This window comes from Plasmopara halstedii (genome assembly GCF_900000015.1).
Source record: "Plasmopara halstedii genome assembly, contig: Scaffold_2904, whole genome shotgun sequence".
Lineage (NCBI taxonomy): Eukaryota > Oomycota > Peronosporomycetes > Peronosporales > Peronosporaceae > Plasmopara > Plasmopara halstedii.
In genome coordinates, this window is record NW_020189809.1 from 369,911 (window position 1) to 390,498 (window position 20,588).

The 20,588-nt window shown below is 46.9% G+C and overlaps 2 protein-coding genes across 2 annotated transcripts; one reads left to right on the forward strand and one right to left on the reverse strand.

Moving 5' to 3' along the window:
* Positions 1 to 10,938: 10,938 nt before the first annotated feature.
* On the reverse strand, positions 10,939 to 14,457 carry PHALS_05510 (Tetratricopeptide repeat-containing domain; the record flags this gene model as incomplete). Its single annotated transcript, XM_024719064.1, has 2 exons — positions 10,939 to 13,467; positions 13,549 to 14,457. The coding sequence occupies 2 exons, from the start codon at positions 14,455 to 14,457 to the stop codon at positions 10,939 to 10,941; spliced, it is 3,438 nt and encodes a 1,145-aa protein (XP_024584400.1).
* A 70-nt stretch (positions 14,458 to 14,527) lies between these two features.
* On the forward strand, positions 14,528 to 17,948 carry PHALS_05511 (oxoglutarate dehydrogenase (succinyl-transferring) e1 component; the record flags this gene model as incomplete). The annotated part of the gene is made up of 8 exons (XM_024719065.1): positions 14,528 to 14,701; positions 14,764 to 14,803; positions 14,857 to 14,979; positions 15,029 to 15,108; positions 15,178 to 15,288; positions 15,348 to 16,006; positions 16,093 to 17,503; positions 17,586 to 17,948. 8 exons carry the CDS (start codon positions 14,528 to 14,530, stop codon positions 17,946 to 17,948), a joined length of 2,961 nt encoding a protein of 986 aa, XP_024584401.1.
* Between the last annotated feature and the right edge of the window lie 2,640 nt (positions 17,949 to 20,588).

Genomic DNA, 20,588 nt, shown 5'->3' on the forward strand with positions numbered 1-20,588 from the left:
GATCGCCCCTAACAAAACTACTGCAGATGCTAAAAAGCTCTTTGAGCAATTGGTGCCGCGGCAGCAAAAACTTTCCGCGCTGAACAGCTTACAGTTCAGCCACGCGGAGGTAGACGTGCGCGTAGAACTAAATCTTCGATTTGAGTTTGCCAAGCTCAAGGCGCGTCGCCGACTTCTATCGGATTGTCGTCCTGCGACGTATGGGTTGATCCATCACTCTGTGGCTCCTCGCACGGGTGAGTCTGCGACCGCAATAGCCCATGGTCCTTTGGCTTTCCTGCCTATTGCCGAGGAGCGCAGGGCGTCCAATGACGCGAAACGTCACGATCCCTTTGATCAAAGGCGTCCACGAAGCTTGCCGAAGTGGCACCTCAAACTCCCGCACGAGTTCTCAAAGTTGATGTATTCGCGCCACTTCACAAGATACTGAGTGTGACCCTGGCGATGGCGTCGACTCACAAGACGTTCCACGTGATAGCAGACATCACCATTCTCGTCTTGAAGAGTCGGCGGTGGACGGTGACGCCGTCTGGTGCTCATCGAACTCTTGAGGACGAGGTCCGTCGCGATTAAGACTCCGTTAAGCATCATGCTGGGGTCAAATTTCGTTGCGCGGAATACCTAGAGAGCTTAAAGCTCGTTGTGCTTCGGCTGCCTCGCGTTGAGAATTATCGCAGTCTGTCGGAGCGCTCCTGCCGTTAGGTAGACGAATGCATCACTTCATGCGAAGATGGAGCGCTTGGCGCCGTTGAAGATGGAGATCATTGCGCCTAATGATCTAGATAAGTCGCTGGTTCAGCTTCTGTATGGTCCATCATCTGTGGGCGACGCTCCATCGCCAGCGCTTCCGCGTCCACTTGCGCCGGATCCTGATTCGGCTTGAGCTAGCCCACACAAAACACAGAGTGGGTGCGCATCTGTAATGAAGAGTCTAGCGTATACGCATGGCCCCACTTGGCCGCAACCTTGAAGAGTCCGATGATTCATGGACGGAACTTCGTCTTAAAGACAACAAAAACTGCATGTGTAGGAAGGCTTTTAGCATTTGATAAAACCAGGTGTCCGACCTCAAAATTTCTTCTGCCTCTTGCATCTTCATATTCTTGGCTTCCAGCCGTCGCATCGCGAACGTGTCGTAATACACACAGTCTAGTAGAAAGGAAGTCAATGATTTTCTTTCTAGCCGTGAGAGGGCTAGCCGTTCGGCTACTCCCCCCAACCAAGTCCTAAACTATGTAAAGGCGGCGTCAGCGGGACGCCAAGATAAACAAGCCCGATCACGTCAAAGTCTCAACGCAGACGCTGCGAAGGATGCCCTCCATAACACGTTTCACGCGCTCAGTTCGACCATCAGTGTGCGGATGGTCCGCTGTCGACTTATAACGCTTGGTGCTCAGCATTTTGAAGATCGTCAGACACAACTTCCCAATAAAGCGTGTGTCTCTGTCAGAGACAATTGACACCGGAAGTCCATATTGTCGGAAGCCACGATCCACAAACAGCGTCGGTGTACATACTCCGTCGATGGTGTCCGGCCCAACCGAAAGATGAGCAATCTTGCTCAACGGTCGAGGAAGACCACCACACCCGTGTTTCCGCCGAGTCCTTCGGCAGATCAATCACGAAGTCCATACTCATGGACTGCCAACACCGATACACTGGCCAGTGGCGCCGCAGAATTTGGAGAGGTTCACCCTTTTACACGTCTCACAAGTGGGCACATATGTGCTCATCAATTTGTATCCCTTGGGCCACCAGTAATGACAACTCTCAGAGCTGTTCGTCTTCTCACCACCAAGATGACCACTGAGTGCGATGTCGTGGGCCTCACAGAGGATACGGTGTTTCATTTCCTCATCTTGAGGAGCCATAATGGCGTATCCGTCGAGACGGTGCTATAATACAGCAATCATTATCGGTGCAACCGTCATGCAGTCACGACGACAACCTCTTATCTGATTTTCCAAACGCCTTGCTCCCGGGATCCTGTAGCAGCGCTACGCACATGTCATCACCCGCGTACGCGGCGCGGATTAAATCCGTCACGGACGACGTCGCAGTCGTGATATAAATAAGCTCATAATCTTTTCTGCGTGACAATGCATCAGCCAAAGCTTTCTGCTTTCCTGGCTTACACTTCAACTCGAAGTTATATTCCGCAAAGAAAGAGTGCCACCTGGCCATCCTCTGCGAGAGGTGAGGCGAAGGAGTCGCAGTGAGTAAGGACGCATGGTCTGTGTGGTTCACGAATGGCTTTGAGCCGAGTAGGCGCACCTGCCTGACCTTGACAGGTGCATGCTTCATCGCATGTTATGTCTTGTCGTGCACTGGTAGTTCTTCTCTGCAGCGTTCAGCTGGCGAGAGTCGAACATGATCACCCGATATCGCCCCTCGGCGTCTGCATGCAGCAGTTTAAAGCCGATGGCAAAGTCCGAAGCGTCACAGACGCCACTAAAAAAACGATCGGGGTCTGGTAACGCCAGTATTGGTGCATGAAAGAGACTGTCTTTGATCCTGTCAAAAGCCTCCCGATGCTCGGTGTCCCAATACCTTTCCGCATCCCTCTTAAACAGATTTGACAATGGCCGTGCCATTTCCACATAATTTGCGCTATACTTATGCAAGTAGTTGGCGAGGTCAAGCAACTTGCGCAAATCATTTTGGTTCTTTGGAGCTGTCTACAATGGCCTTAACCTCAGCGGGATCCACGCGAAGGCCTCGCTTTCTAACGAAGCACCCTAGAGAGGGGATTTCTTCCGCGCCGATGATGCACTTATCTGCATTAGCTTAAACTTTATTCGTGCGCAAGCACTCTCAAATGACCAATGTGATTCTTCTCATCCGTCCTCCCGTGCACCGCATGACTGCGGACGAATTTGTCGCCGAATTATGTCGATGCATACGCCCGCTGGGGCCTGAACAACTGCGTCACAAGACGATGAATTGTTTCTAGTGCATATGACAGCCCTTGGGGCATCACCAGCGTTTCCCAGAGTATGCCGCTTGGAGTACTCACCGCTGTCAGCGGAATATCACTCGCTCTCATGGGCAATTGGTAACACCCATCGACCAAGTCGAGTCCAGTTTACTTTGTACATTGAACAATGTTGTTCTGGAAAACGTCCTTCCTAGCGATCGGCAGTTGTGCCGGAATGCTGATAGCGTTGAGCTTATTGTAATCGTGAACGATACGCGATTGCTGTTCGGCTGCCGGACACGATATGTGGGTGTCGAATGAGGAGACATACTCTCACGCATTATTCCTGCCTCGCGTTTCGCACACAAGAAGGCGTCAATGACAGCACGCTGCTCCTTTAGCAGGGGCCATTGGCGCGTTACGCAGTATATGTTTCCCGGAACGAGGTCGATCTCATTACGCACACCTCAGTCCGAAGGTGAAAACCGACGGCGGGTCTTTAGAGACGACATCTTAGAGCTACTTTTTCAAAGGATAGTACGGATCTGAGAGATCCTTCAGGGTCGACGATCCACTTCATGCGTTTAGAATCCTCTTGGTGTCCTCCTGAACAGCTTCATCCAGATGCGACGACAAGTTAATTTTCTCGTTCCGTCGTGGAATGACTACCTGTGCATAATCGCCTGCTCTCAAGGCACTGCCAAACTCTTCGAAGGACATCTTGTTCGGCTCAGAAAAAGCACCCACCACGGGGATAGCCTGATGGTGATGTCGCCGTCTTCTTCCCGCAACATACCGTTGACAAGGATGTATAGCTTTGCGCTATCGTCTACGGTACACACACCCTGGGTCAGGGTCGACGCTCTGCGTCTTGCAGATAACATACGGCATCGCCGTCACCACCCTATAGAGGTTTATTGTCTCGCCAAAACTAGTGAAACACGCACTCAGCGTCGTCCAGTGTCCCCACTCCCTGCTCCATCGGAGCCTTGATGTTACTAACAGGATCCAACGAAGAGTTGCGATTTCCGCGGTTTTCGTCCAGTGGATAACGTGCCACTCAACGCGCATCTGAAGGGTCTAGTCCAAGATGTCCCGGACCATGTTTGACCATGCCACCCTTGGCGTATAGCAACGACTTTGTTACTTGAGCATTGCTTAGTGGGTTACGTGCCACTCCACATTCAGCTCGCGAGCCATGCGCGGGATTCTTGTCCAATATACCCTCGGAAATCAACAACTCGAGTACTCCGTTATCCAGCGCATTGACCGGACCATGGCCCACGCCAATAGCGCTTCAGCTTCCTAGCAGAGGTGGGTTTATGACTCACCAAAGCTCAACCAGGAGACATTCACGTATCGCACAAGGTCTTCGAACTTCAGTCAGCCATGGCTCTTAGTGCTCCAACCATACCAGACAAAGGATACGTTCATACTTACATTCAAGTCTAACACCAAGCAGCTTTCCATGCTATTAAAGTCAAGAAGCTTGACACCGAGGTCCAAAGTTCCCTTCGGTGCCGTGACACATATCCTCGTCGCTAAACGAACAGTAACGATGTCATTTAACCCAGCTTTCAGCGCCTCAGCAAACAGCTGACTTCCTTTGATCGTGGAGCGTCGAGCATAATTGCCCGACACACCGAAATCGATCGGGATCCCTTCACGGTTGCTCTTACGACAGCGAGCCTGGCTTGCATACACGTTCCGTGTTCAAGAGCACGAAGCTCTTTGGGGTTGGGCCCTGCTGCACTCTACCTCTTTAAGGCTCAACAGAATTCAGATCTTTCCCAATTGATCACCCTGCGCGTACTTGGTTCTGTCGTTTTCCCGCGACAAACAAGACTAGTGCGAAGCGGGAGGTTGGTTCGGTGAACCTTTACTCGCTTTGCGCAGGGGACAACCAGTCCGAATGTGACGGGTGTTTACACGATGCACGGTAGTTCGGAGCTCTCTCTCCTCTTTTTCAGCATAGCTGAGATCTAGTGGCTCAAGCCTGCTTGACGAGCTCTACGGGTGTGCATTCTAACCAAGTAGTGTCGACTTGAAGTTTAATTTGGCATTCAATGCCATACCGCTTCTTCACAAGAGGATGAATGCATACGGAAGACTTCCATTCGCGCCACGCCAGAGCGGATGCCCTCGATGACGACGGCCACTGTGACCACTTCAGGGAGAGGATCAGCTGCCATTCCGGCAATATGAGTACGCAACCCTTGAATGAAGTCCAGCAACTCCTTCTTGCCCTGTTGGACGGCAAGGAAACGCGATCAAGCGCGATATGCCAGGCTACGATAACCCCCTCGCAAAAGCTGTAGCTCCAGCTCAAATCAGGAGGAAAACAAGCTTCCACCGAAGTGCCGCACGTCAGTGCTCATTCTCGTGCTCGATTCCTGAGCTTGAAGATAGCACGCGCCACGCGCTGTCGCTCGTTCTGGGGCATGGCGGATGCCATAGCAAACTCGGCCTCTCTAACCCAGAGCAGGAGATTCACTCCATACTGACCCTCGTAGGTCTTCACGCTCATCATGAGCGGCCTCGGTCAAGGGTGTCATTCGTCGTTGACGGTGGCGTCACATTGCAAATTTATAGCTGGAAAACGTCTCTTGGCGCGCGCAGATTGCGTCAGGCCCTTGCAAAGCGAGGTGTTCCGCGTCCTCAGGACCAAGCAGGGACATAAGCCTTCTTTGATCATTCTCAGGGGCAAGCAAGAAATCAGTTTTCTAAGCCCGTCGTTCATGCCCCGGGGCAAATAAGCAAACTGCTCCATCCTCACAGAGAATCAGTCGCAACGACTCAGGCGTAGATTGACTAAGAGTGCTACCAAATGCAGCGGAGCTGCCGCAGCTCTCTGCTAAGAGAAAGCTTACTTATAGTAGAACCAGTAAGAGTGTAGCGGATCACAATCCGCTACCTCCAAGAGTATTCAAATCCTTTACCTAAGGCAAATGTACTCTTTCGTTCAAAATCGAAATTGTATTTCTCGGCAAAGCCGCCTTGATCTCAAGTTCTAGGATTCCTGATTAAATACAAAAACCTAATTAGTATGCATTAATACTGGTATTCCCGCCATGTAGTGGTTTATTGTGACGGTGTAGTCGCACCATTGTGTGTTCACCGACCTGTGGAATCCACATCCTTTGTAAGGTCACCTCATCTTGTGTGACCCACCCTTCATATCAGGGTACGTGTAACCCCGTTACAGGCTCAAACAATCTATTTGTTGTGTAGTCGCTTCGCCTTTGGCTGAGAACAACCAAACTTCGAGTATCTATGACCGCCGTGTGCCTACTAGAACTCGACAAGGGGTTGTATCTCGCTAGGATTGTAGTTGATTCGACCCCGATGTAAGAGAAGTGACTACCTCCTCCATAAAAGGTAAGGCCTTAACCTAAAATTGCTGGCTGTTGAGACCAACATCGAGGACTTTTAAGAATCCGCAAAAATCTAATATATTCAGACCCCCGTACAATTAAGTACGACGCGAGCTTGGAGAACAGAATACATAGTACGTGTGAGTATTATTGATGCTGAATACGCTTACGTGCGACGCATAGTAGCTACAGTGTCGAAGGTTCTGTTATATCTTCAAGTGTTCTTGAAGACGTTGACAGAATCGAACGTTGTCTTACCTTTGATCTCGATGTCAGATATCATCGCTTCATATGTATGGCGTCACTTGAACGCCATGACCAATTCATCGACTAAGGTCCAAAACGGTTGATTTCATATACCACTCGAGACTAAGATGAGTTATAATTCTCTCTCTGCCACAAAGAAGGAGTAATAAGAGCGCGGGTACAAAGCTATGATAGCTTTTGTGATATGGATCTTTCCAAACTCTAGAGTTGTTATCAATATGCGCCAGAGGTAATATAATGATTGCATACCTAGGTCAAAGGATTGTACGGCAGAAGCCGCGGTGGGTTGAGGTCTTTAGAGTGTATCTGTTGAGACTGTAAACATGACTGTGTGTTCACAGAATGTATTCTGACGGGAAGTTCGATAATAGCCATATCTGATTTCTTGTATACCAAAACGGGCAAAGAAAAGAAATGAACATGTTGTGCTTGAGTTGGTGAGCTCAAAACGCTACTCTAAGTGAGTACTAGAAGGGTGTTGCCCTGAATTTACGAAGGATGACTCACACTACTTACAGCGTACCGGTACTTAAAACTCAGTACTTCTGTGACGCGCCCATCGCGCATGGCTGTGAAGCATCATTAAAATGAGGGGAAGAATGATTATTTAATCGTATACAAAGTGGTTGGAATAATTCTGAATGCTGTAAATCTTCCCTCGCTACCATTGCTCTTATTGAGCCTGAGAAATTATACTTAGATTATGTTTGCAAGCAGTTACATTACGGTGCAGATATCAGAAATTTACGGTCGGTACTGGAAGAGAAGACTGATATGCCAAAAATGAGCCCGTCATTCTGGACAATAAAATGAGAGAATTATTCTGCAGGGTCGTATGAATTCTTTTATCATGTGACAACACTAGATCCATCACGCATGTTACCTCGGGATCGCGATGTTTGTGGCGAGACTGAAATAATTCTGGAAAGAAATATTGCGTCACACGTCATTGGCTTGTTTTAAAAAAACGGTATATGATGCCATAGACACCTTTTACATGCGAGGTGTGGAATCGGCCGTCTCTGAGCTTTAGCACTTTGGCCATTTATTTGCCCCAATTTTGCTGCAATATACAGTTCTCTATTATGAACAATAACCATCGGCAAGCTTTGTTTGAACAAGAAGCTGTCGAGAGACAGCGTGGTTCTGTTCCCATGGTGACGACTGCAGCGAAGTACTACGCGTCAAGAAGATATACATCAAGTCTCAAATCAAAGTATAGCGGTACGAACTAGCAACTATATGTCCTAATCAATTTGAGCTCTTACTTTCTTTTATGCTCCTTACATACCAAGGCTGCCAACAGAGCAACATATGTTGCGTCTGACCCACACGCATTTGTATCGTATCATCAATACACCATGACATGCGACAGCATAGAGTGTTGTTGATGCAGAAGCACATCCACACTCATCCGACTTGAATACACCCAGCCTCGAAGATATACCTGGTAAAGATTGATAGCCACCTTGCCCTATACTGCGATGGATGTGATGGCGACGTCACCGTGTGCAACGACGCATGATCTGTATATAGCATTGATTGCTGAAGATTAAGCTGGTGCAACCTGATATTAACAAGAACATACTTCATAACAATCCGTAGCATCTGTTTGAAGTGGTGCACTGCCCATCGAAATGCCAAAGAATTACAGATAGCATTAAATGAGCACTATTTGTGGCACTAATTCCTTTCACAGCTTTCAAGACCGCACCCTATTTCCCACTCTATCACCTTTTGCTATGCACTTTAAGAGTCGTGCCATCTATGCAAAATTTGCGGCGAAAGTTGTTGGCCCGACCAAATCACATTCCTAAATGACAAATGCACTGATATTCTACTATAGTCTTCAACTTTCTGACGGACCGGGCCAAAATCTAGCAACACAACTTGAATCTCGTTGGCGTCAACGAAATCCGTCGGCGGCAAACAGCAAATGCATCCCAGCTTTTGCTCACTCTATAACTGTGGGCGAAATATCGTCGAATTAGGCGGTCGGACTAGCTGCGTTCCCACCTCTGAACGTCGCTGGTTGGTTCGACAGCCTCTGGACAACATCCAGCCGCTACCAATATGTCTTGCCTGGAGTTCCCACTGCAGTACGATAAAGTCGCCTTATATAAAGAGCCGGTAATTGCATCCATCAAACAGGTCAAGAGCATTAGACGTGGTACAACAGACAACTCTGTTACGCAGCATATTTTCATACAATTGGCGTTTGCGTCGTAATCGTCGCCCCATTTTGCCTATTATAACAGTGCACAGCTCGCCACGCGCAAAAACCTTTTCAAGCAGAAAGTCGACGCGCCGAGTGGAAAAAATTATTTTTTCATTTAGCCTGTTTTGTGCTCTGCACGAAAAACAGCGTCTATGACATCCCGCGATTTCCCTCCTGATGGCAATCGACGTGTGACGCAAACTCAGATTCCAGAAACCAGGGCAATCTACATTCATACGTGCTTATCTAAGGGGTCTCTTAAACCATAATCAGAATATTTTCTCTGACACAGGATTTAAAACCCCGAAAATTCTTAAAGAAACACTAGTGCTCGTTGAGAAGCTACATATTATCCATGACGGATGATAAGCTCAGCTTCTCCTCCAATACCAACAGTACCATTTTGGTGACTGCTATTCACGAGCAAATCAATATTCTCGCCATAAACTAATTAGACTTGCGATTCAGAGACATCGGTATCCACTGGCTCTGGCACTAGAGATACAAGCACAGTGTCACTCTCGCTTGTCACTACCGGCGTTAGCACAGGAGATCCCGGTCAATAGCTTGAATTAAGCATCCTATCAATGGTTATCAAAATATCACGAAAAACCGACGTTTATTTATGTCTCACCAGAGATTCACTCCTCAAACCGCGAAAAACGGTCGACATTACCTATTTCACTTTGAGATCGCGTCACTTTGCTGCAGATGTCTTATGAAATTTACTCAAACACTCAGCAACATTGTTGCTCCTAATTCCAAATAATCCTTTGTCCTGCGCCGAAGCCTGCTATTCAATCCACACTGCAATTGGCCTTCGCGGAGCGGGAGTTGCGCTTTGCATCAAAATAGACTTTTCGAGCTGGTGGAGTGGGCGCGGAAATCTTCAGCGCGCGTCACCACTGTATGAAGAGTCCATACGAAAATCAAAACTGTTACCTGCTTTGCACGACTGTCTGACGCCTCCTTTGCGAAGTGAGGAATTGCGACTTCTGAAAACAGCCTGCTACCTACTCTGAAGGATCGATGCTAGGAGCATGCCAGATTCATGGTCATCACAGCTTCTCTTATCCAGGATGACATTCTCGGGAACCCCCCATAAAGAACTGGACGCTTAGCGTAATTAGCCTCAACTAGGGAGCTTGACACTGGACGCTTAGCGTTGTCGTCCTTAACTAGGGAATTAGTTTGTGCTCCCACTGTTGCCTAGCTTAGACGATTCTACAGTAGTTGCACCAATGCTCGTTCATCACAGTAAATGCCGTCAGGCACTCCATAAACGCATCCTGCCCGTGGACGTTTGATTTTCTAGATGCCAAGTAAGATATGAGCTTGTTACAACCGTATCCTGGCTAGAAAGGAGAGCACATCATGTTCCATCCTCACGGAAATAAAACCTTTTTAGACTTGGTCTTCAAGTAGACAAAGACTACCAGATGCGAAGGGTTTGCTGAGTGCCTCGCACAAAAAAGTTTGAACTCACTAGACATTGTTAATTCACGCACCGATGATGTCTTTGTACGTCTCAATCAGAAGCGAGATTGAATGTTCTTTAAGAGTGACATAGATTTATATTTGAACATAGCTTGCCAAATATTGGTTTACTGTAAACAGTGACAACATTATCATGTTCAATGCATAGCATTAGTCTTGCAGTCCACATGTCTTACGGACCGTACCGAATCGTGCTGGACTTTTTACTATTGAAATAGCTCGTGGTTTTAGGGACAAAAGTGACAACAACTTTTGTGTACATATAACCCAGTTATAGAAATGAGCCGTGGCTGGTGTAGCGTATTTTGGCAATCTTCTGCCTGATACACGCGGTGTATTAATGATTTCTGCTTCAATATCCCGAAATTGTCAATTTCTAAATAAATCATTATTTCTATCGTTAAGATAGACTGGCGCAGCTTTTGGCTATCAACAACATATGCTGGATCTGTCGCTCAACAAGACGTTCAGTCTGCTTGTATGCTTTCAGCATTTTTTAAATGAGGTTAGATTTTGAGATATATCAAAGTTAGATCCACCCAATGTAGACAGACATTCGTTTACCACTCCTGAGTATGAAGTTTGCTTAATCCCGAATTCTATAGATGATGTGAGTACCTCGCAAGTATACGGGCATGTATCTAAGGAACAAAAGTAGAACTTATTTATTTTTGTCGGTCATGCGTTTCAATCTGAGTTGCCATACTTCGATATTCAGCTGCTTCCTCTGACCTACCGAGAAATTCGAGTAATCTAGCGCAATTTTCTAACAGGACGTGACGTTCTTCAATATCTTCAGTTACCTCAAGCAACCGCACATAGTGCCGAAGTGCATCCTCAGCACAATTCTGAGCGGCCAGCACGTCTGCCAATGTTTTACGCGTAAGAATAGAATCTTGACAAGACAACGAGCGCCGCAACAATCTTTCAGCGCTTTCAAGGCGATCGATTGCCACAAACGCATTACTTAGCTCACGCAAGAGAGCTGGATTACTGACGTTGTGCTCTAAAGCCTTAGAAATAAATTGCATTGCGTCTTTTTCATCGCAAGTACTTTTAGAAGTATGAGCAGTGAGAGCGAGAAGTGCCAAATATCCCCAAACGTCAGGATTCGAATGGTCTAATCGATTGGCCTCAGCCAGCGCCATTTGTGCTCGTTCCCATTTTTCTAGCCGAAGATTTGCAATCCCCACACCAAGCCAACACGAAGCGACACGAAATTTATCACATGCAAACAAAAATACCGCATCGGCTTTTTCAAATTGTGACGAATGAAGTAATGCCAGACCGAGTCTCAAATACAAACCAAGACGCGATGCGTCTGAAGTCAGTAAATCATGATGCTCGAACGACCTCTGCAGACATTCAATGGCTGTCGTGTTATGAGAGTCTTGTCGAAAATAGACTTTTCCGAGTGTAAGCCAAGCAATAGGGTGATATGAGTCAACTTCTAAAGCTTCTTGCAAGATCTTGATTGCCCGAAATTCCCCCTCACCAGCACCAGCATCACTCTCTCTCATAATGATTTCAGCTTCCATCACTCGCTTCATGACTCGTAAGTCACAACCATAAACATCGTGAGTTTTTGTCATTTTTTCAGCAAAGTGCAATGACCGTTGCATGATTCCCCATAACTTCCTTTCATAAGCGTAATTTGCTAGAATCACCCAAACGGCACTCAGACACGATGCTTCGTTGATTTCACCGCCGGAATATTTAACCTGAAGCATTTGCTGTGCATTCAGCAATTCAAATAGCATAAAATTTCCAGTTGGGTCTGATTCTTCGATCTGCGAAAAGTAGTAAGCAAATAGAGCGTGGGCCAGTACACAATGCTCAGCACTATCCACCCGACTCGATTGAACAGCAGCTTTTGCATCTAATACTGCATTCTTCACAATTAACTCGACTTGGGCAAAATCACTAAGTTCAAGGTGCACTCCAACGAGATCAATTAATGCAAGAATGAAATGCGAATCAAGTCGCAAGCACTCCTGCAATGCAGCGACCGACTTTTCGAGTTTTGTCTGTGACATGCAGAAGAATGCATAATCGTACCAAGCATTTATCAGTAACTCTAAGCCACAATTATTTTCCCTGTCTGTGAGCTTTTGATCATGCAAAATCGCTTTAACATGAGCTGCATGCTGTTCAGCATATGCAATACGATCCAAATGCAGCATTTCACTTTTCTCGAAATCACCATTCACTTCGTTCTCCAAGGCCTTAATTCTCAGCACATTGAGGACAGATTTGACTTCCTTAAGACTTGGATGCCCCTCCGCTGCCGCATAAGCTTTCTCTAATAGCGCGTTCGAGTCTGAGTAAAATACTTCTTTCAATATAGCATTGACTTCATGCATGAGACGTGTATACAACTGACCAAACTGCTCTCTCGCATCTCCTTTCATGCTCATATCTAGCTCAGCTTGCGCATTATTTACAAATTCATCTGAGACAATTTCATTTCGGGTAAAGGCTTCGCGTATGACAGGAACAATTCGCTTTTTCAGCGATTCTTTAAGCAGATGATATATACCCTGAGTATTAAGTCGGTAGATAAGTGTCTGCTTTTTGTAATCACGATTAGAAGCTGCATCAGCCCCAGTATCGTCTGTTTCTTGCCTTTTGTCACTATTGCTGAACAACTCTTTGTATTCGCTCAAAAGACTTATAGCCACCATGCGAATCTCTGTTCTAAGGTTTTCATATACATCGCGCGACTTTTTGCCCTCATCAACAACGTCGCGCGGCGAAATAAGCTGCGCTATTGATTTTGACGGCAAGCCCAATATTTGTGGTGGCGCTAAGACTAACGGTTTGTTAAGTATACCTGCAACAATCTTGATATGAGTCCCGATAGTCATTGCTTCAGCAGTCAGGGATGCTGTTTCTGACGAAGTAGTTTCGTAGTCAGCTAACGCTGCCTGAGATTTTTTTTTCTCGTCGATCGAAGCGGCAGATGCAACCTTTTGCTCTATAAAAGCTCGCGAAACTGGTGACATGGCTCGTAGAGGAGCTGTTAGTACTACTTGTGTGATACCGGGTGCAAGAAGCTCGTTTAAATTTACACGGAAATCGCTTGATATGGTATCTACAGATTCCTCGCTTGCGCTTTCGATAAAACTGCGCCGCAATGTTCCATTGATGTACTTCTCGACTGTAAGAAATTCAATTAAACGGTTCATGGAGTTCTGTCATCATAAATCATCAATTGACTTAGTATAAGAAGCAAAGGAACAGGAAATACTTAACTGCCAAATACGCATTCTAACCTTCAAATAAAGTATAGAGATAATGGCCGTAGAGGGAAAACGGACACTCCATTCTCCTGACATCGTGGAATTGGTTATGTCTGGTCCCTCGTCCGCACCTGCTGTTGGCAACTGAACTAGTCTAGACTCCTCAGACACGCCAAAAGTTGGACAAAAATACAATTTTCCTCCCTTCAAAGTCGTGAGCTTAAAGTCACCCGATAAAGACACGTCTTTCATTTCAGCACCGTCATCGACACGATTTTTCGTTTCTTCAAAACGTGGTATGGCAATCGTTAATTCATAAAAAGCCGCATTTTGCTGTATTGATGCACAGTACTGGACTGCTTCTTCATTGCTGGTACTTTCCAAACCCGTCCACTTAGAAGGCAATTGCACAATCTGAGGCGAGTACAGCTGGAGCAACCTCGCGCCAAGCATGCAATCTGCAAGGGCCACGTCGCACAAGACATTAATCTCGAGCACGAACGTTTCTTCTGATGATGCAAGCTGTATCTGATGTTGCAAATTTCCTTCTAGAAATGCCGAGCTCAATGGCACAAGCGCTTTGCACAAGAAAGAGTCTGTGAGACGATCTCTGAACGTTCCGCTGTACAGCGATAGCAATAGTTGTGCCTGAACGAGCTCTTGCATATTTTCACTGCTTAAAGGGATGGCTCTCGAGCTTTGTTTGTATTCAAGCTGTAGCATTTGACCACAATCTTTTGCCGAAATTGAGACACTTCTAGTCATCATGTTCTCAGTACCGGCAGCAAACCAAACGTTATCAAGTGGCTGCTCAGACGGCAGGACGAGCTGCACATAACAATATATATGGCGACTTGCTTCCTCATCAAGGGCGCCGTTTGAATTCCACGTTAAAGAGTTCAACACGACATCAAAGGCCCCTTTCGCTCCCGTCGCGGCCATAGCAGTTTTACAAGAGGACGCCGCTTCAACCAAGAAGACAACTGATGTGCTGTACAAAATAAAGTCACAAATGTTTCGACTGCTGCACCAGAGAAGTGGCGGCCATGTACGCTCCCTGGCCTTGCGTCTGCATCATCGAGAGCGCGAGAATGCTTTTTTACCGGTGCAAAAGCTTAGTGACGATATTCGAAGCTCACAGGAGGAGACGCGCCGTGTATTATTGCTAATTCGCACCTTCAAGCAGGTACTGTGTCTACCAAAGATTTTGTATTTGACGCCTCGAACCTCCGTCATTCTCTATTTTAGTATGGACATTACGTTGCTCAAATTGATCCACTTCAAAAGCGTACGTTAGCATATGGTCACATGACTAGATTAGTGTCATGATGTCTAATACAGGAGAGAAGCTGCCTGAACTCGAACGCTGGGTCAATGGAGACCGCTGGGTTGAAACGCCTTTTTTTGACGACTTTAATTTGCAAAGTCTTGCATCTAAGAATTTATTGGAGCTAACAACGCACGGTACGAAAGTTTTGTGGTGTTAATTCAGGGACTTATGCGTTAGCACCAGGTTTCACCGCCAGTGATCTCGATCGTGAATTTTTTATTGGCCAGGATCTTTCTATTGGCCCTGTCGCAACGCTCCGAACGGTTGATAATATATATATCTACTCATATGCAGTGCACGTTTGTCTAAACACGTGCCGTTACGAGCCTTAGATCCTTACGGAGCTACGGGAGCTTTTCTGCGGACATATTGGACTGGAATATCAGCATCTACGTAATCGGGATGCTGCACTATGGATTCGAGAACACCTTGAAAAGTACAAGGTGCAGTGAGTGTGCATCTAATGTTGTCGAAGGCGTGATATTGACATATTGATACCCAGAATTATGAGTACACCAATGAAGAAAGAGTAAATATACTGCGTCAAATGGTCCAAGCAGAACTGTTTGAAAAATTTCTTGGGCGGCGGTTTTCAGGGGCAAAGCGTTTTTCGATTGAAGGATGCGAAAGCTTAATACCTGGTCTTTGTACACTTTTAGAAAGCGCCAGTGATCATGGTGTGGAGATTGTCCAAATGGGAATGGCGCATCGTGGCCGCTTAAACGTCTTGGCGAACGTATTGCAACGACCGCTGCACTCTATAATATCCCAGTTCCAGCCATATTTGCCCGACGAGCCTGACTACCCAAATAATTCTGATGATGTTCGGTACCATCTTGGAACATCATCACTCATTGAAATGCGCAGTGGCAAGCAACTGGAAGTGACATTGGCTGCAAATCCATCGCATTTAGAAGCGGTGAACGCGGTTGTTCTCGGTCAAACACGAGCTTGTCAAACTCAATTAGGAGATAATGGTAACCGAGTTATGCCGATTCTCATACATGGAGACGCTTCGATGTTTCAGGGATCGGTGAGAGAGGCACTGGGTTTTAGCTCGCTGGAGGATTTCAAGACGGGAGGTACAATTCACGTCATAATTAACAATCAAATTGGCTTCACGACGTTGCCGAAAAATGCAGACTCAGCAGTGTATTGCACGTACGTAAACTCACATGTCCTGGAATGTTGAACGAGACTGCTCACTTTCGTATCTATATTTTACTGTGGGTATGGGGTACACTCAGCGATGTTGCTAAGGTCTCAAGAAGTCCCATCTTTCATGTGAATGCCGATGACCCGGAGGCAGTGGCGAAGGTAATGAAAATTGCCGTTGAGTTTCGTCAAACGTTCCACTGCGATGTCACTGTTGATCTTGTTGGCTACCGTCGGCATGGCCACAACGAGCAAGACTCACCGGAAATCACGGCGCCAGTCATGTACCACTTTATAAACAAACACCCTAGTGTCGTGAAGCTATATTCGCAAAAGCTTATTAACAAAAATATTTTATCAAGTAACGAATTTGACGAAATGTGTAGCAGCTTTGAGGACCATCTTTCTTCGGAATATCAGCATTCACGAGAGGTTCATTCCGGTTGGGACAATGTTGGAGATACGTCATGGAAGACTGAGTGGTACGTTAAAGACAAGACATCTGGAATAAGAACGTTGGACCACACCGTGGTCGATGCTGACATCAACGTCAGAATGATATATGATCGGTCAACAGGCGTTGATCATAAATTCTTAGAGAAAGTAGGTAGCCAAATTTTTCGCATCCCGCAAGGATTTGTGGCACATCGCAAAGTTGAAGCTATCATGAACAATAGATTACGCGCAGTTGAAACTGGTGCTCGGGTGGATTGGGCAACAGCCGAAATGCTAGCCGTAGGGTGCCTCCTTGTAGAAGGAGTTGACGTACGCCTAAGTGGTCAAGACTGTGAACGTGGCACATTCAATCAGCGTCATGCGGTCCTTTACGACCAGTTTGAAGCTGTTTCTGGACGAAATCTGCCATACACGCCTCTACACAATCTTGACGTGGAATATATTAGAAGAATCCAACAAATGACAGGACTTGAGAGCGCGAGAAGGGGACGTTTTGACGTGGTAAACAGTCCTCTTAGTGAAGAAGGAGTACTTGGCTTTGAATACGGATACTCCTTAGAAAGCCCCATGGGCTTAACCATTTGGGAAGCCCAATTTGGAGACTTTGCGAATGGTGCACAGACGGTGATTGATACCTTTATCACTTCAGGTGAGCAGAAATGGCAGCGACAGTCGGGGATTATACTGAATTTGCCGCATGGCTTCGAGGGTCAAGGACCAGACCACAGCAGCGCAAGAATTGAGCGATTTCTGCAGCTTGTCAATGAAGACAGCGATCACTTTACTCTGGAAAAAGATTTTGATGCTGCCAGTACTCGTGCGAACATTTGGGTAGTTATTCCGTCCACACCGGCCCAGTACTTTCATGCCCTTCGCCGTCAGGTATCCTATGATTATCGCAAGCCACTCATCATGTTTACGCCAAAGTCTCTTCTTCATCACCGGCCATGCAACTCTGACTTGGCAGATCTAGCCCTCGGATCGTCATTTCAAAGTGTTCTTCCACCGCACCCCGATGACCAAGTTACAATGGTGTGCGATGATGAGGTGAGACGACGACTTATATTGACGCAGATTGCTTGTGTGTTACGATCTGAAGTTCTATAACTGTTTTGACTTGCTTACGTAGATTTTAAAATTGGTGCTATGCTGCGGTAAGATTTATTTTCCTGTTCGTCATGGCATACGAACTCGTGGAATTCGAAATATTGCTACAGCACGTATTGAGCAGCTGGCTCCTTTTCCATTTCAAGAAGTAGCAAACATCATCGTTCGTTATCCAATGGCGGAAATATTGTGGGTTCAAGAAGAGCCAAAGAACATGGGAGCCTATAATTACATTCTTCCGCGATTGCTGGCTGTGTTGAGGCATCTAGATGACCCTCGTATGCTTTCTTACATCGGACGTCCTCCCTCAGCTTCACCTGCTACGGGACAATACGAAATACATGTTCAAGAGATGAAGACGATCATCGAAGCGGCACTCGCGTGAGCTGGCAAACGACGTTAAGGAATTTGAAATATTCTACCTTTGTTTTTCTTTGTAAATTTCACCTTGATCAATTGATACCTTAGAAAAAAGTAATAAGCATTTTTTATAAGTTCTTCTGCTCATAGAATTAGGTTTGCTATCACATATAAAAGCATGAAATTCTGCTTTAATAACCCTCATTTCCAAGGAAAACTGAGGAGACATAAATTCTAAGGATTGCACTGAGGGAGTTCCAATTCAAAGTCCAACGCACGGCGGTAAGGCTCGTACAGCACAACCAAGAGCAAAATCAGGAGCTATAAACGTAACTAGTTATCAACTTTGCTTTGCTCTTTCGAGGAGAAACTTTGTTCAGGATTAATTCCATTTAGACTAATACGCACGCATGCTAACAAGGTAAAACGTATTTTTAGTACAGGAATTAATCCTAGGTATATTAACTCTTAGCTGTAGGAGCCCACGAACCTAACCTGTGTGTGTTTATACTCCTATGGAAGCTATTACACCCCAGAGTCCGGATATACGGAGTAATTCGGACGGTGGGGTGTTATAGCTTCCACTGTGCAAATTGCACGGTATCCTTGTTGCACTTGGTAGAACTTGTAGGCAATTCTGTAAACGAGTCGCGACATGCAGCGGGGCTGCCATAGCTTTGCGCTCTGAGTAAGGGTAAGTTAGGTCACCGACCTTTTGTCCTATACTTAAAACAAGTACGAGTTTAGCGGATCGCAATCCGCTTACTCCAAGAGTAATTATTGCAGAACCGGGAGGTCCAGGTTTCAATCCCCGGGCCGGGTAGAGCGGGGTTAGAGTGTAGTGAATAAAACCCTACAGCACGTGCTTGACATACTTTATACGAATCCCAAAAAGGGGTGACGTTCTAGCAATTACTCCGAGAAAATTATTGCCTTAACCCAAGGCTAATCAACTCTTCCGTTTAAATCCAAAACTGACTTTATTTACTTTTACCTGCGGCAAAGCCGCCTAATTTTAAATGTATAGATTTTCCTAAATATATATTAAAATCTAAATACATGCATAACTACTGCTATCCAGTCACGTACCGTATTATTATTTGGGTGCAGTCACACCATGCCCATCTCGTGTGACGCACACCCACTGTTACCAGGGTAGGTGTAACCCCGTTTCACTCTCCCCCATTAATATTGAGAATATTTACAGTTGCAATCGATCATTGCCTCAACAAGGCTTGCGTGTCCGCTAGACACTGCAACTCGGTTAGTTGGAACAAAACGACTTCCGTGCTCAATGATCCCTGTATCAACGACATGAAGTCACCAAGTCACGCTGGCTCTGACAGCGCACACGGGCAGAGCCCAACTTCGTCTACCGCACGCGGTGCAATGTAGGACAGTGCGTCTGCGGCATCGAGGGATGTAAATCCTAGGCTCGATGAGCCCGAACGTCGCGCTCCGCGCACGCTATCGGTGACAAGTTACCTTGTTGAGGATGTGGAGGTGGTCGACTACTAGTCTAACACTCCTTTTCCCGCATGGGATGATGAGGAAGGTGAGCCGCGCCAGCGGCGTTAGACAAGCCCTGCTCGCGCCATGTGAACTCCATTTCCGTTTCCTGACTTCTCGTCACCTGAAGGACGGACATCCACGGCCGGTCATTGACCCTTGTGTGGAATATGGATTCCGCCCAGAGGATCCCGCTGTGGAAGGGAAGGATGCGGTAGCTCGACCGTTACGCCTCCACATCATCGGGAACCCGGCCAGTACGGAAGATGAGCTTGCAGAACGGAAAGTTCTTCGAGCTCGTTTCTTGGTCCCACAAGAATTTTCGTTGGAAGTTTATCGCACTCGTCTACGTGCTCAATGAGGTGGCTCTCGTGTACCCGCAATGCGGACCATACCTATAGTGCTCGCCCGTGGCGAAAGCGCTACAGACGAAGCGCTCTTTGAGCGATGGGTGCAACGGCATCGGAAACTTTCCTCACGGTATAACTTTCAGTTGAGCCACAAGGAAGTCGACGTACATATGGAGCAACATCTCCGATTTGAGTTTGCCAAACTCAAGGCACGCCGTCGACTTCCTTCAGATTATCGCCCTGCGACGTATGGGTCGACCCCTAACGCTCCCGCGAGCTCTGTGTTTGCGACCGCAAGATCTCAGGGCCACTGTTTGAGCTCAGTCCATGGCCCTTCTACTTCCCTGGCTATTGCCGGGAAGCGCAGGGAGTCTGATGACGCGGGGCGTCCTGATCTTTCTGATCAAAAGCGTCCACGGCGTCTGGACAATCATGCTGAAGTGGCGTCTCAAGCTCCCACGCACCGATTGCCTCGTGCGCAGCAAGAGTTTTCGGAGTCGGGATAATCCCGCCAGTTCACCTGATATTGGGCCTGACCCTGGTGACGTCGTCCCACTAGACGTTCCACGTGATAGTGGACGTCACATCTAGAAGAGTCGGTGGCGGGCGGTGACTCGTGGTGCTCTTCGAGTCCTTGAGGATGAGATCCTTCGTGATCGGAGCCCCGCTGAGCGTCATGCTGAAATAGCATATCGCTGTGCAGACGCCCTTGATGATTTGGAGCGCGTCGTGCGACGGCTACCTCGCGTTGAGGACTACCGCGCTCTGTCGGAGCGACTCCTAGCCGTGGAGCAGGCGAATGCGTC